This window comes from Trematomus bernacchii, unplaced genomic scaffold, assembly GCF_902827165.1.
Source record: "Trematomus bernacchii unplaced genomic scaffold, fTreBer1.1, whole genome shotgun sequence".
Taxonomy (NCBI): Eukaryota; Metazoa; Chordata; class Actinopteri; order Perciformes; family Nototheniidae; genus Trematomus; species Trematomus bernacchii.
The window spans coordinates 411,127-425,610 of record NW_022987673.1 but is presented as its reverse complement, the minus strand read 5'-3'; the positions used below and the strand labels follow the sequence as shown (position 1 = coordinate 425,610).

At 43.1% G+C, this 14,484-nt stretch overlaps 1 protein-coding gene across 4 annotated transcripts; it reads left to right on the top strand.

The window, feature by feature from the left end:
* The first annotated feature begins 2,049 nt into the window (after positions 1-2,049).
* rnf41 (ring finger protein 41) lies at positions 2,050-12,758 on the top strand. 4 transcript variants are annotated; one of them, XM_034136135.1, is made up of 7 exons: positions 2,050-2,188; positions 3,771-3,862; positions 3,956-4,071; positions 7,013-7,284; positions 8,225-8,360; positions 9,201-9,304; positions 9,895-12,758. In XM_034136135.1, exons 3-7 carry the CDS (start codon positions 3,982-3,984, stop codon positions 10,247-10,249), a joined length of 957 nt encoding a protein of 318 aa, XP_033992026.1. In that variant the 5' UTR covers positions 2,050-2,188; positions 3,771-3,862; positions 3,956-3,981; the 3' UTR covers positions 10,250-12,758. The 4 variants fall into 4 exon arrangements, with proteins under 4 accessions (XP_033992026.1, XP_033992024.1, XP_033992027.1 ...); XM_034136133.1 differs by having other exon boundaries at positions 3,771-3,871; XM_034136136.1 differs by having other exon boundaries at positions 2,062-2,188; positions 3,800-3,871.
* The last annotated feature ends 1,726 nt before the right edge of the window (positions 12,759-14,484 follow it).

The following is a 14,484-nucleotide window of genomic DNA, read 5'->3' as shown; positions in this document are numbered from 1 at the left end:
TAAAAAAAATGGGTACTAGTCGAGGGCCGGACTGGTTCAATGTTTATTGCAAAACGTATTGAAATGAACTTATTGCACATATTAAACCTGGAACTAACAAAGCTTAAATGATTGCCTATAAAAACAACATTAAATAATCAGTTGCATTCATTTCTTATGGCTTTTCCAGAGTCATTTCTTATGATTACATTTCTCCACAGGCCAACAACAGCTTCAAAAAAACTATTTCCCTCAAAGAACAAACCAAACATGCCCTGTTGTCGTGAGAGAAAAAGTGCAGAAGGAAACATCCATGTAAACTCAGGCCCAATCCCAAACCACTCCCTCGACCCTACCCCTCCGTGGCGGAGTGAACTCCGTCTGTAGCCACACTCGCAGCTGAATGAGGCTCCCTCCTGTCAGATGGAGGGAGTAAATACAGCGGCAAGCTTTGGGACAAACTCCCCTCTCTCCGGCAGAAACAGGAAATGCCGTAACTGTATGTAACAACGGTTTCAAATCAGCATCTCTTAGACAAAAAAATGTAAATTAATAACTCAAATAAAACTCCAAACATCTTTCATTGTGTTACTTATTTGTAAAGCTCTTTTAGTTTTAAACCTGATGTTTATAAGCTTCTTAGTTTTTGCAACAGTCTGTAAATATACACAACTTTATAATAAAATGCACACATTTACCTTTATCTAGACTAAACACAGGTATGATCCTAAGTTAAAAAAATATGAGGTTATCATGAGGTTGTTAACATCGCAGTTTATCAGTGGATGTTTGCTGGAACTACTTGTAAACAGCGAGTTTCCTGACGGACACACACAGCGTGACTCCGGTCAGGTAGAGACCGGTCTCAAGTCAGCACCGATGCAGACTCGCTGTTTGAGGGCTTGATAGCCCACTCCCCCTCCACACCGCTCCACACTTGTTGGTTTGGAACAGCACTTAATGTGGCGGACCCTCCGCACGAACGCGCAAACGGAGGGGTAGTGTGTAGGGGTAGGGTGTAGGGGGCGGTTTGGGATTGGGCCTCAGTGTGCTGCTCTGTGATGCTAGTTCAAGCCAGATACTTGGCATCTCATCTTGGGTGCAAGGTCATCAATGTTTGGAGTCAGGCTCTGAGCTGAGGAGACCCTCAGGATGGAGTGAAGGTGTGCGTGCAATATACCGGAGGGCCAGATCTAATAGTAATTAGAAATTATCCTGCGGGCCGAAATTAAATCCACCAAGGGCCTGATTTGGCCCCCGGGCCTTGAGTTTGACACGTGTGGTGTAGAGAATCACCCTTAAAGTGGACCTATCATGCTATATATCCTGACGTCAGGACAGTGTTCAAATCTGGATCAGTTTTTATCAGATCCGTTGCAGCCCCTTTTTTAGAGATTTGGGTATGGAGGAAAATAGAGAGGGTTGTGTTTTCTGACACTTGGTGAGTTCCCTGGAACACCGGGGACACATATTCATGTAGAAAAGACGTACAAAAGTGCATTTTGCATGATAGGTCCCCTTTAAAAAAATATATGTATCAAACGCTTCACCCTGCACGTCCACTATCATAATATAGGACGAAACATAAAGGAGCGTTACATCCTGAGGTCACAGAAACCACCTGCAGTAGATGCTGCTGGTTTTAAATGAACCTGTGGCTGGAGCTGGATTCATCATCAGAACCACATGACGCTGCTGTCCCTGCAGTAAAGATGGTGACTCATGTTTTCAATGTGTTTCTGCTTCTGTTCAGCCATATTACAACTCTCTTTCTGCATGCAGGGAATCCCAACAGTGCCTGGCTGAAGAGGAGGCCACATTTCATACCTGATGTGTTGGACATTCATTAATAAATGAAGTTGGTGTTCTTTTTCCCTCTAATTTTTTTTGTATTTATCATTTTGAAATTAAACATTGTTCATGTCATAAATACTGACATTCCACTGGCTTATAAATACATATTTTAGCCCTTTTTTGGAGCAAAACAAATACAGTTATTTATTTATTTTTTACGGACCAATAAAATAAATGCTCCTACTCTTTTACGTCATGACGTCATCCCCCGCACGCCTCGGTGCCAACGTCACGACGGTCACGACACAGCGGTGTAGGATGTAGCTCAGGACGTGGCTAACGAGCTACTAGTTACAGTAGGACGTCAGGAAAATCAAAAACCTCTGGATTAGGATCTGTTTCACTACATGTTCAAGTAGGTATACCATTCCGTAATGATGTGTTCCCCTAAGGTGGCGGGTTGTGATGAGACATTTGTCGGTGTAGTTTCCTCAGAATGAGCTCTGTCTAGTTAGCTCGATGCTAACATCCAGAGGAAATCTAGTTAGCATGCGTTAGCTCGATGCTAACATCTATAGGAAACTAACGGGTATCTGGTTAACAGGAGTTAGCTCGATGCTAACATCCATAGGAAATCAACGGCTATCTGTTAGCATGTGTTAGCTTGATGGTAACATCCAGAGCAAACCCAGTTAGCAAGCGTGAATCAGACTCAGAATACCTTTGATTATTTCCACAGCGGCGAAATGTACTGTGTGGCATAGCAGGTTAAAAAAAGGCCAGCATATTAAAGTATTGCCCCCATACAAATACGTTTCTGGACATCTATGAAAATATGTATAGCACCGTACAGTGTTTATATTGCACATTGCACAATATTTCAACAGTTAGCTGCATTTAATTAATTACCAGGAAACTGCACTGACACCGGTCAAAGTCAAACAGAAGGGTGTTACATCGAGATGACTCCACTTTAGCTTATTATTAACATAAAGGCACTGAAATATAGTGAAATGTGTCACAGAATCACATCATAGACGTGGCTAACGTTAGCATTGGTGGTTAGCATGTGTGCATGCAGAGCGCGATAGATGTGCAGCCAGGTGTGTGTCTGAAACCAGGTCAGCTGTATATGAATATATATATTTATACACACAGTCTCCTGTCAGCAGGAGGTGGTGCACATGTTGGGGTGTTAGAGGGTTAACCACCTACTCTCTGGACTCGGTGTGTTCACTGTAAGGCTCAAACCCTTTTCATTCATCTAGTAATTACACTAAATGTACTTTTTAAATAGCATGTCCCTCTCGGTTTAGCTTCCTGTAAGGTCATCCCGGTAAAGTAAGTAAATACTGTAAATACTGCTATATTTTACTGTATTTTTTTAACATATTTTAATGCTATTATAGTTTTCTTAAAATAGTTTTCTATCTGTGTTTTTAATTTTACTTTTACTTTTATGTATCCACAACACCAAATCAAATTCCTCGTACGTGTCAACCTACCTGGTGATAAACCTGTTTCTGATTCAAAGGTGTGTTGTCATTTGATATTTATTCCTGTAACTGTCTGTGTTTCTTCTCTTGTGGGTTAATGAAGCATAACTCACCTCTTAGTGTCAGCCATGGGAGGATCTTTTTTAACAACCCCACCAGGCACAGCTGACCAAATGTCACGTAATAACAGGTGTACCAAACAGAAAGCGACTCAAAATGACCAGAACGAGAATTACACAGACTACAAAGACACCAAATAGCATCAAGGACATGCGTTACTGCAAATACAAACCATAAAGAAACATACATGCAAATAAAGAGACCAAATGACCACCAACAGCTCTGTGTCTTGGTGGGGCATGGCTGTCTCTGTCCTAAAATCTGAAATCCCGCACCGAGGAAACATTATTATTATGACTTATAATCTTTCCTAGCCATCAACTATCCAATACTGTTTTTTAAAACTAAATAATTAATGTGAATATACTTTCTTTTTTGCAGGAGGGGTGTGTGTCTCTTATCCCGGACAGATTGTTTCTGCCTGATGTCGCAGTTTTACCTCCAGAGCTGAATGGAAGCATTTCAGGCCTTTTGTGAGTGAGGTAGGCTCCGCGTGTTTGTGTATTCTATAAGTGTTGATATTTACAGTCACACACAGATGTCTAAATATCACCTGTGTGTTTCAGGAGGCTGTGTATCCCAGGTATGTACCATGGGGTACGACATTACGAGGTTCCAAGGGGAGGTGGATGAAGACCTGCTGTGCCCCATCTGCAGTGGAGTGCTGGAAGAACCAGTGCAGGTCAGTTTAAGATAAGAAGTACTTTATTCATCCCAATTTGGGACGTGTTTGCGTGAAAGCAGCGGTGTCCAAACCTTTTTTCACCGAGGGCCACATACAGAAAAACATACGAAGGGCTGGAGATATATTACCTCATAAGTTAAAGGGGACCTATCATGCAAAATGCACCTTTGTACGTCTTTTCTACATGAATATGTGTCCCCGGTGTTCCAGGGAACTCACCAAGTGTCAGAAAACACAACCTTCTCTATTTTCCTCCATACCCAAATCTCTAAAAAAGGGGCTGCAACGGATCTGATAAAAACTGATCTAGATTTGAACACTGTCAGGACGGTGGCGCTACGGCTATTGGGCCAACTCCACCAATCAGGAGGAGACAGCCACGGCCATTGCCGTTCGAAAGCGCTGGAGACGCTGTAGTACATATGCCAGGCCTGTAGGTGGTGCTGTTCTCACTGAATCTGCCCTTGCTAAAACAGAGCTAGAAATTGTCAAATTGAGCGAAATGAGGCATGGCTAAAATGCATGATCTGTTTGGTATTTTGAAAAGAAAAAAGTATAAATATGCCTTATATAGGTATGGTCCTACACTATATTATTCAAATATAGCATGATAGGTCCACTTTAAGTTGGAAAAAAGCTCTCCAGAGAGTTTCAGTTATTTTGTTGGCAGCTCCTTAAAACAGAAGCCTCAGATTGATTATCACAAGAGGAAATATGAAGGTTTATTTCAAGCTAGATATGGAAATAAGTCATTGGGCTTTTTTCTTATCAACTTAGAAAATGTTTCCAACTTGAATTGACTGAATGTATTTGAAAGGTGGGCTTATTAACACATGAATACTGTGTAATATATTTGAACATATATATTTAAGAAGTACAATATAAGACAAGCAGACGTTTCCTTTGTGGGCCATATTCCACGATACTTTCTTAATTAGCTGAGGGCCGATTCAAAATGTCCCGCGGGCCGTAGTTTGGACACCCCTGCGTTAGAGGGTGTGTGTGTGTGTGTGTGTGTGTGTGTGTGTGTGTGTGTGTGTGTGTGTGTGTGTGTGTGTGTGTGTGTGTGTGTGTGTGTGTGTGTGTGTGTGTGTGTGTGTTGTGTGTGTGTGTTGTGTGTGTGTGTGTGTGTGTGTGTGTGTGTGTGTGTGTGTGTGTGTGTGTGTGTGTGTGTGTGTGTGTGTGTGTGTGTGTGTGTGTGTGTGTGTGTGTGTGTGTGTGTGTGTGTGTGTGTGTGTGTGTGTGTGTGTGTGTGTGTGTGTGTGTGTGTGTGTGTGTGTGTGTGTGTGTGTGTGTGTGTGTGTGTGTGTGTGTGTGTGGTGTGTGTGTGTGTGTGTGTGTGTGTGTGTGTGTGTGTGTGTGTGTGTGTGTGTGTGTGTGTGTGTGTGTGTGTGTGTGTGTGTGTGTGTGTCACCTGCAGTAGAAGCAGACAGGAGCACCAGCTGTGGATCTACTTTACACACTCATACTATATGAAGGATATCTCCCCCTCTCTCCCTTCCTCTTCCATCTGAAGCTAAAGACACCAGAGATGCTTTTCTGCCTCGTCAGTTTCTTTGTGATATTTTTAGATTTCAGTGTTTTTTGAAGGGTTTGTTTGAATCCCTCTGAACCACAAAACAACTCAAACTCCTCAATTTATGGAGGCAGCGACCAGCAAGTTAAAAACATGTATTTTTACTGCTTTAATCTAAAAGAATATCAAACTTATTTTTCTGAAATTTAACGTATTTTTCCAATTAATACCAAGCCATTTCCCCCTAGTTCATTTCCAACAGAAAATAGTTCAAAACTGTATTATGTTTTCTTATCTTCTATCTTATTTTCTTGCAGATGTTTCCTTTTTAATCTCAGAGAATATTAGCATTTTTTTTATTGTTATTTAGTGACATATGTTTCTGGCAAATTAACGACGTGATGACGCCAGAATATATTCATTTTTTAAAACTTTTTAATTTTTTCTCTCTGAAATGATTTATTTTTCTATTTAATATTAACTATTTCTTTCCCTTGAATTTTTAAAGTACATTTCAAAGCCTCTTTACTTCTACTTGAGTAAAGAAGTTTAATCAGTACTTCTACTTTCACCAGAGTATTTTTAAACACCAGTATCTGTACTTCTACTTGAGTAAAGGATGTGTGTACTTCTACTTGAGTAAAGGATGTGTACTTCTACTTGAGTAAAGGATGTGTGTACTTCTACTTGAGTAAAGGATGTGTGTACTTCTACTTGAGTAAAGGATGTGTGTACTTCTACTTGAGTAAAGGATGTGTGTACTTCTACTTGAGTAAAGGATGTGTGTACTTCTACTTGAGTAAAGGATGTGTACTTCTACTTGAGTAAAGGATGTGTGTACTTCTACTTGAGTAAAGGATGTGTGTACTTCTACTTGAGTAAAGGATGTGTGTACTTCTACTTGAGTAAAGGATGTGTACTTCTACTTGAGTAAAGGATGTGTGTACTTCTACTTGAGTAAAGGATGTGTGTACTTCTACTTGAGTAAAGGATGTGTGTACTTCTACTTGAGTAAAGGATGTGTGTACTTCTACTTGAGTAAAGGATGTGTGTACTTCTACTTGAGTAAAGGATGTGTACTTCTACTTGAGTAAAGGATGTGTGTACTTCTACTTGAGTAAAGGATGCGTGTACTTCTACTTGAGTAAAGGATGTGTGTACTTCTACTTGAGTAAAGGATGGGTGTACTTCTTGAGTAAAGGATGTGTGTACTTCTACTTGAGTAAAGGATGTGTGTACTTCTACTTGAGTAAAGGATGTGTGTACTTCTACTTGAGTAAAGGATGTGTGTACTTCTACTTGAGTAAAGGATGTGTGTACTTCTACCCTCTCTGGTTCCTCATACAAACACACTAAAAAACAAAACTCTGGTCTCTCTGTTGTTCTAACGATGGTCTCTCTCTCTCTCCCCCCCCCCCCCAGGCTCCTCACTGCGAGCATGCCTTCTGTAACGCCTGTATAACCCAGTGGTTTGCGCAGCAGCAGATATGCCCCGTGGACCGCACCGTGGTGACGCTGGCTCACCTGCGGCCCGTGCCCCGCATCATGCGTAACATGCTGTCCAAACTGCAGATCAGCTGCGACAACGCGGGCTTCGGCTGCGGCGCCACGCTGCGTCTGGACCAGCTGACGTCACACCTCAAAGACTGCCAGCACAACCCCAAGAGACCCGTGAGCTGCGAGGAGGGCTGCGGGTGAGGAGAGATCACTGCACTCGCACTGAGGGGGCATGGTTAGGGGTTAAAGGTCACCTATTGTGGAAAATGCACTTTTTGTATGTCTCTCCTACATCAACATGTGTCCCCTCTTCTTCATGTCTCTTCTACATCAACATGTGTCCCCTCTTCTTCATGTCTCTTCTACATCAACATGTGTCCCCTCTTCTTCATGTCTCTTCTACATCAACATGTGTCCCCTCTTCTTCATGTCTCTTCTTCATCAACATGTGTCCCCTCTTCTTCATGTCTCTTCTACATCAACATGTGTCCCCTCTTCTTCATGTCTCTTCTACATCAACATGTGTCCCCTCTTCTTCATGTCTCTTCTACATCAACATGTGTCCCCTCTTCTTCATGTCTCTTCTACATCAACATGTGTCCCCTCTTCTTCATGTCTTCATGTCTCTTCTACATCAACATGTGTCCCCTCTTCTTCATGTCTCTTCTTCATCAACATGTGTCCCCTCTTCTTCATGTCTCTTCTACATCAACATGTGTCCCCTCTTCTTCATGTCTCTTCTTCATCAACATGTGTCCCCTCTTCTTCATGTCTCTTCTACATCAACATATGTCTTCTAGCACCATTGAGTTCTTTGTAACCAAATGTCTCTCAGAGGGGCGTGGGGAGGGGCTCCTTATTTTCATCTAAAGTAACAGACAGAGAATCAGCACTTTGGAAACAGGGCTGAAACAGAGGGGATTATGGGTAATGCTGCAATGATCTGTTTGGTGTTTCAGCCAATCAGAGACAGGTTCTGTATATATCTGAGACCTGTGATATATTGATGAGAAACAGTATAACAGGTGACCTTTACCAGAGATGGAGGTACCATATATCCACTGTGTCCCGGTAGAGATGATGGAAGTTCACTTCTTGAACAGTCTGATATTGAACCCTGTGTTCCTCCTCCTTCAGGCTGGAGATGCCCAAAGACGAGGTTCCTAACCACAACTGCATCAAACACTTACGGACGGTGGTCGGTCAGCAGCAGACCAGGATCTCAGACCTGGAGAAGACCGTGACGGAGCACAAACACCAGCTGGGGGAGCAGGTGAGCACACCAGGGAACATATATATATCTTTTACAATTTGCATTACATTAAAGATTTCATAACACCAAGAAATTAATTGGCAACAAAATTTGACTTAAAGGGGACCTATCATGCAAAATGCACTTTTGTACGTCTTTTCTACATGAATATGTGTCCCCGGTGTTCCAGGGAACTCACCAAGTGTCAGAAAACACAACCCTCTCTATTTTCCTCCATACCCAAATCTCTAAAAAAGGGGCTGCAACGGATCTGATAAAAACTGATCCAGATTTGAACACTGTCCTGACGTCAGGACGGTGGCGCTACGGCTATTGGGCCAACTCCACCAATCAGGAGGAGACAGCCACGGCCATTGCCGTTCGAAAGCGCTGGAGACGCTGTAGTACATATGCCAGGCCTGTAGATGGTGCTGTTCTCACAGAATCAGCCCTTGCTAATCCAGAGCTAAAAAATTTCAAATGTCAAAAAAAGTATAAATATGCCTTATATAGGTATGGTCCTACACTATATTATTCAAATATAGCATGATAGGTCCACTTTAATTGAGATAGTACCAATTAATATTTCATCCCCACTCATTTTTTCAAAACAAACAAACATACACTAACCAATATTATATTTGCACGTTTTTGAACAGCCAGTTTTGGATATCATCCCACGTTTTTTAAAATGTTATAACCATTCCAAACGGCCTGTATGAGGAAGTCACTCTCAGTAAAACATTTTAGACATTTATCGGAGGAGCTTGTCATTTTTTCATTGTTTTAAATGTACTATTTCTAGCTTGAGTTCCTTCAGTGAGATGCCTCCTCTCTGAACTCGATGCTGTTGTCTTTCAGAAGCGGGACATCCAGCTGCTGAAGGCGTACATGAGGGCGATCCGCAGCGCCAACCCCAACCTGCAGAACCTGGAGGAGAGCATAGAGTACAACGAGATCCTGGAGTGAGTCTTCGCACCGCGCCCTCTCTCTCTCTCTGGGGGTTATTCTCAAGTTCACTGTCAGGGAGCGGAGGGCGAGGCAGAGTGCCTTTTAGCGACAGGAAATAGTGTTTGACTTTTTTATCTTTGCAAGTTTTTTATTTGTAAATGTGTGACGTGCACATTTATGACTTTATAACCAAGAAAATATTAAAAATGTTCATCATAACGTTATCATTTATGAATTTTAATGTCTTACTGTGATAAAAATACACATTTAATCAATAATATTAATCATTTCTCCCCTTAAATTTCCCTGAAAATAGTTTTTCTTTGTAAATATCCAAGTTTCTTTCTTACAAATGTATCCCTCATCTTCCTCCTCGAAGATAATATCTAAGTTATTTCTTGTTAAAATATAGCATTAATCTGAATATGACATTTCTTACTATTGAATATGAACCCTAACCCTTTCCCCCTGAATTTACCCTTCAAATCTTCCTGAAAATAATGTTATAATTCTTTTTTTTGTTGCAAATATCCAATTTTTTTTCTTGCAAATGTCTCCCTAACTCCCTCGTCTTCCTCCCCCTCTTCCTCCCCCTCCCCCTCAGGTGGGTGAACTCCATGCAGCCGGCGCGGGTCACTCGTTGGGGGGGGATGATCTCCACTCCGGACGCCGTGCTGCAGGCGGTCATCAAGCGCTCTCTGATCGACAGCGGCTGCCCGCTCTCCATCGTCAACGACCTGATCGAGAACGCCCACGAGAGGAACTGGCCTCAGGGCCTCGCCACGCTGGAGACGCGGCAGATGAACCGGCGATACTACGAGAACTACGTGGCCAAGCGGATCCCCGGGAAGCAGGCGGTGGTGGTGATGGCCTGCGAGAACCAGCACATGGGCGAAGACATGATCCTGGAGCCCGGACTCGTCATGATCTTCGCTCACGGAGTCGAGGAGATCTTATAATGAAGACGACGAATTCCTGATCTGAATCCTGGCTGATTTTAACCCCTTCCTGTCGTGTTCGGTTCTCTCCTCGCTTCACTGTGGTGTTCCCGGGGGGGGGGGTTTTATCAGCTCTTACAGTAACACAGAAAACACTTATCATGACCAAATGGTATCCAACGCCCTTAGACAGTGCCGCACGACTGGTTTACAGTGCCGTGGACAGTCCCCATTAATCGACTGTCACAAAAAGCACTCACTGGAGCAGCTAGTTTCCAGATGTTGTCCCCGGCCAGATGATAAAAGACAGCTTTTTAAAATCACAACACGTCGACAGCATTAGTTATAAAGAAAACGGTGTGTTTGAACTGATCTTACATTAACACAGAAACCACTAATCGTGACCAAATGTTATTCAACTCCCTTCAGTGTCTCAGACGGCTGGTTACATGAGTAACTGCAGAGGATGCACACTGAAGATGTGTTCCAAAATGATCATGGTTGTTGATTTGTGGATGTATCTGCTGGAGGAACATAACAGTCTAGTTTCCAGATCAGAGAGTCTTATCGTGAACCCAGAGAGGTTGAGGACCCCGACGTTTTATCTTCTAAATGTACAGTACGGGTCCCCAGCACATAGAAGCTGCCGGATGCTAACTTGCATATGTTGGGCAATTTGTATAAGTTGTGTTAATTATAGCCTATGGTGGACAATAGTTAAAAAATGTCTTGGAGTAGTTTTGGGGGTTCTTGAGGATGTCGACTCAATTTCTAACATTTTTACGATCACGAATGGCAGTTTTAACCAGAAAGTAGACATATTAGTGCACTGATGTGATGAATTTGGGGTCGATTTTAAGTTTTAGGAGACTCGAAACTGCCATTTATGATCCTTAACATGTCAGACATTGATAAAGCATCCTCAATAACATCTCAAGTCACTCCAAAACTTGTCCAAATCATCCAAGACATGTTTTAGCCATTGTGTGAATATGGTAGTTAAGCAAATTGGCCGACATATGAGAAGCTGCTGGATGCTAACTTGCATATGTTGGGCAATTTGTATAAGTAGCACAAGTTGTGTTAATTATAACCTATGGTGGACAATAGTTAAAAAATGTCTTGGACAATTTTGGAAGGGTTTTATGGGTTCTTGAGGATGTCGACTCAATTTCTAACATTTTTAGGATCATTAAGGGCAGTTTTAACCAGAAAGTGGACATGTGTGCACCTGGTGGGCTGATGATCATGCATTTTGCTTCAATTTTGTAATTTTAGGGGACTCCTCAATAACCTCTCAAGTCACTCCAAAACTGTCCAAATCATCCGAGACATGTTTTAGCCATTGTGTGAATATGGTAGTTAAGCAAATTGGCCGACATATGCAGGTTAGCATCCGGCAGTTTCTATGTGCTGGGGACGTGTGCTATACATTTCCATCATAACGCTTTGTGGCACACACTGCTGGAGACTGGACTATAATTCAGGGTTACCCATTCATTCCTATGGGCGCATTTTTAAACCGGGAACATCGCAGGTGTAACAAAGACCGTGTTGATCGGCCGTGTTGGAATGCCTGCTGTGGAGGAAGTCACGCGGCCTCGAAGAGATCAAATGTTAAACACTATATTAACGATGGAAGTAGATCCGAACACGACGGGGGGGTTTAACGTAACGAGGCTCTGCTCAGCTTCATGCCTTTGCCTTAAAGAAGGACACACTATGAACCTGACTGAAAGAAAAGACTGGTCCCTGACGACAGGCGATGTTTACAAGGTTTGTATGTTGGTGCATTGTTTGATCTGATTGTCCTCATTATATAGTAATAAGCTTGAAAAAGAAACCCCAGTTGAATGCGCTCAGTTGTATAAATGCTTGTAAATACAAATACTATATTGAATTCTAAATGTCTCTCCTTCCTCTCTGTATAATGCGTTTCTGTGAGTCGGCGTTTTTTTCCCGCGGGACGATGACTCGAAGGTTTTTTTTTTCTCGCGCTCGCTTCAGTTTCCTGTGCATATCTCACCACAGGACGTCTGAGTTTAGATTGTCTGAACCTCCTGGTGCCATTTGTTTTATTTATTGTGTTGCCTTTTACACACACATGCTTGAAGATGTGATGTCTGGAAATCTGCCTTTCGGTGCATTTGAAGTTCAGGAGGACGAAGACATGAGGATCTGTGTTTTTCTTTGTGGCCTCAGATTGTAAATATGGTCTGTTCTTTGGGTCCAGTGGATGTTAAATTTGAAGTTTAACATTTCTGATGAGTTTGATTTGACAAATGGTAATCATGATTCACTTTATATCGACTCCTCACGTCACTACCGAGCGTCAGAGACTTGTCAAGTATTTGTAAAATCACTCTAAAGGCTTTCTGGGAGTTCAACTCTGCTGTGTTTAAAGTAAACAGGAAGTTTGTTTTGTGCCCTTTTTATTTTTTAATATTTCCCCCTCTTAATGTTTCTGTTTGTTTTGTGTCTGTTATGTACCGTGTTGTACAGACAAAGTAATAAAACATGTCAAACTTCACTCAAAAGGATGCGTTTTTCTTGCCTATAATAATTAAAATGCAGTTCCTTGTTCTCCCACCGCGTGTCATCAGAGATCTGCGGATGAAACCCCATGCGAGAGAACAAGAGAATATTCTTATCAAGTCTTGATAAAAGAAATGTCACGAATTTGCAAGACAAAAAACTCAATTTTACCAAAAATAACTAGATTTTTCCTCTTAGTTATGAAGTTGTATTGCTGTTCATTGTCTACAGTACAATCTGACTTTTTATGCTCATAAATGTCAGGGAATAATTTCGCCCTACATGTTTACCTCTCGCCCTCTGACACAGATGCCCTAACCCTTGAGCAGCCGCTATCTCCCTGAAGGAGGGGCTGCCCTAGCAAGTTGTTGTTGTTGCCAGTTTGTGACCGGGCAGCTCTCGGTCAGAGATAGTCATTGTTGTGGGACACCTGGAACACATCCTTCTCGGGGTGTAGATGACCTCGAGCCATAAGACAACAAATGTGATTCAGTGTCCTCAGCTGTTTAGTCTATCTATTGAAGAATGTTGATTATTACACTCTGAACTAGTTCAAACCTGGAGCTATAGGAGGGCTCTTCAGAATTGATTGTGGCATCTCAACCGTGTGGTCAGATCGTGGCTCTATGACATGTCTTGTGAATTCTCCGGCCGAAACTCCAAATAAACCGTCAGTGTTTGCCATCAAAGCTCCAGCTCTCCTCGTGTCTCTCTCTGAGTCCTGACTCCATCAAAGCTCCAGCTCTCCTCGTGTCTCTTTGAGTCCTGACTCCATCAAAGCTCCAGCTCTCCTCGTGTCTCTCTGAGTCCTGACTCCATCAGAGCTCCAGCTGTCCTCGTGTCTCTCTGAGTCCTGACTCCATCAAAGCTCCAGCTCTCCTCGTGTCTCTTTGAGTCCTGACTCCATCAAAGCTCCAGCTCTCCTCGTGTCTCTCTGAGTCCTGTCTCCATCAGAGCTCCAGCTCTCCTCGTGTCTCTCTGAGTCCTGACTCCATCAAAGCTCCAGCTCTCCTCATGTCTCTCTCTGAGTCCTGACTCCATCAAAGCTCCAGCTCTCCTCGTGTCTTTCTGAGTCCTGACTCCATCAGAGCTCCAGCTCTCCTCGTGTCTCTCTCTGAGTCCTGACTCCATCAGAGCTCCAGCTCTCCTCGTGTCTCTCTGAGTCCTGTCTCCATCAGAGCTCCAGCTCTCCTCGTGTCTCTCTGAGTCCTGACTCCATCAAAGCTCCAGCTCTCCTCGTGTCTCTCTGAGTCCTGACTCCATCAGAGCTCCAGCTCTCCTCGTGTCTCTTTGAGTCCTGACTCCATCAAAGCTCCAGCTCTCCTCGTGTCTCTCTCTGAGTCCTGACTCCATCAGAGCTCCAGCTCTCCTCGTGTCTCTCTGAGTCCTGACTCCATCAAAGCTCCAGCTCTCCTCGTGTCTCTCTGAGTCCTGACTCCATCAAAGCTCCAGCTCTCCTCGTGTCTCTCTGAGTCCTGACTCCATCAAAGCTCCAGCTCTCCTTGTGTCTCTCTGAGTCCTGACTCCATCAAAGCTCCAGCTCTCCTCGTGTCTCTCTGAGTCCTGACTCCATCAGAGCTCCAGCTCTCCTCGTGTCTCTCTGAGTCCTGACTCCATCAAAGCTCCAGCTCTCCTCGTGTCTCTCTGAGTCCTGACTCCATCAAAGCTCCAGCTCTCCTCGTGTCTCTCTGAGTCCTGACTCCATCAAAGCTCCAGCTCTC

What these genes read in the sequence shown, in the direction of transcription:
- rnf41 (XM_034136135.1), top strand. Translation starts at nt 3,982, where the DNA reads ATGGGGTACGACATTACGAGGTTCCAAGGGGAGGTGGATGAAGACCTG. An exon ending in TGCTGGAAGAACCAGTGCAG is followed by an intron (nt 4,072 to 7,012) that starts GTCAGTTTAAGA and finishes CCCCCCCCCCAG; the next exon opens with GCTCCTCACTGCGAGCATGC. An exon ending in AGCTGCGAGGAGGGCTGCGG is followed by an intron (nt 7,285 to 8,224) that starts GTGAGGAGAGAT and finishes CTCCTCCTTCAG; the next exon opens with GCTGGAGATGCCCAAAGACG.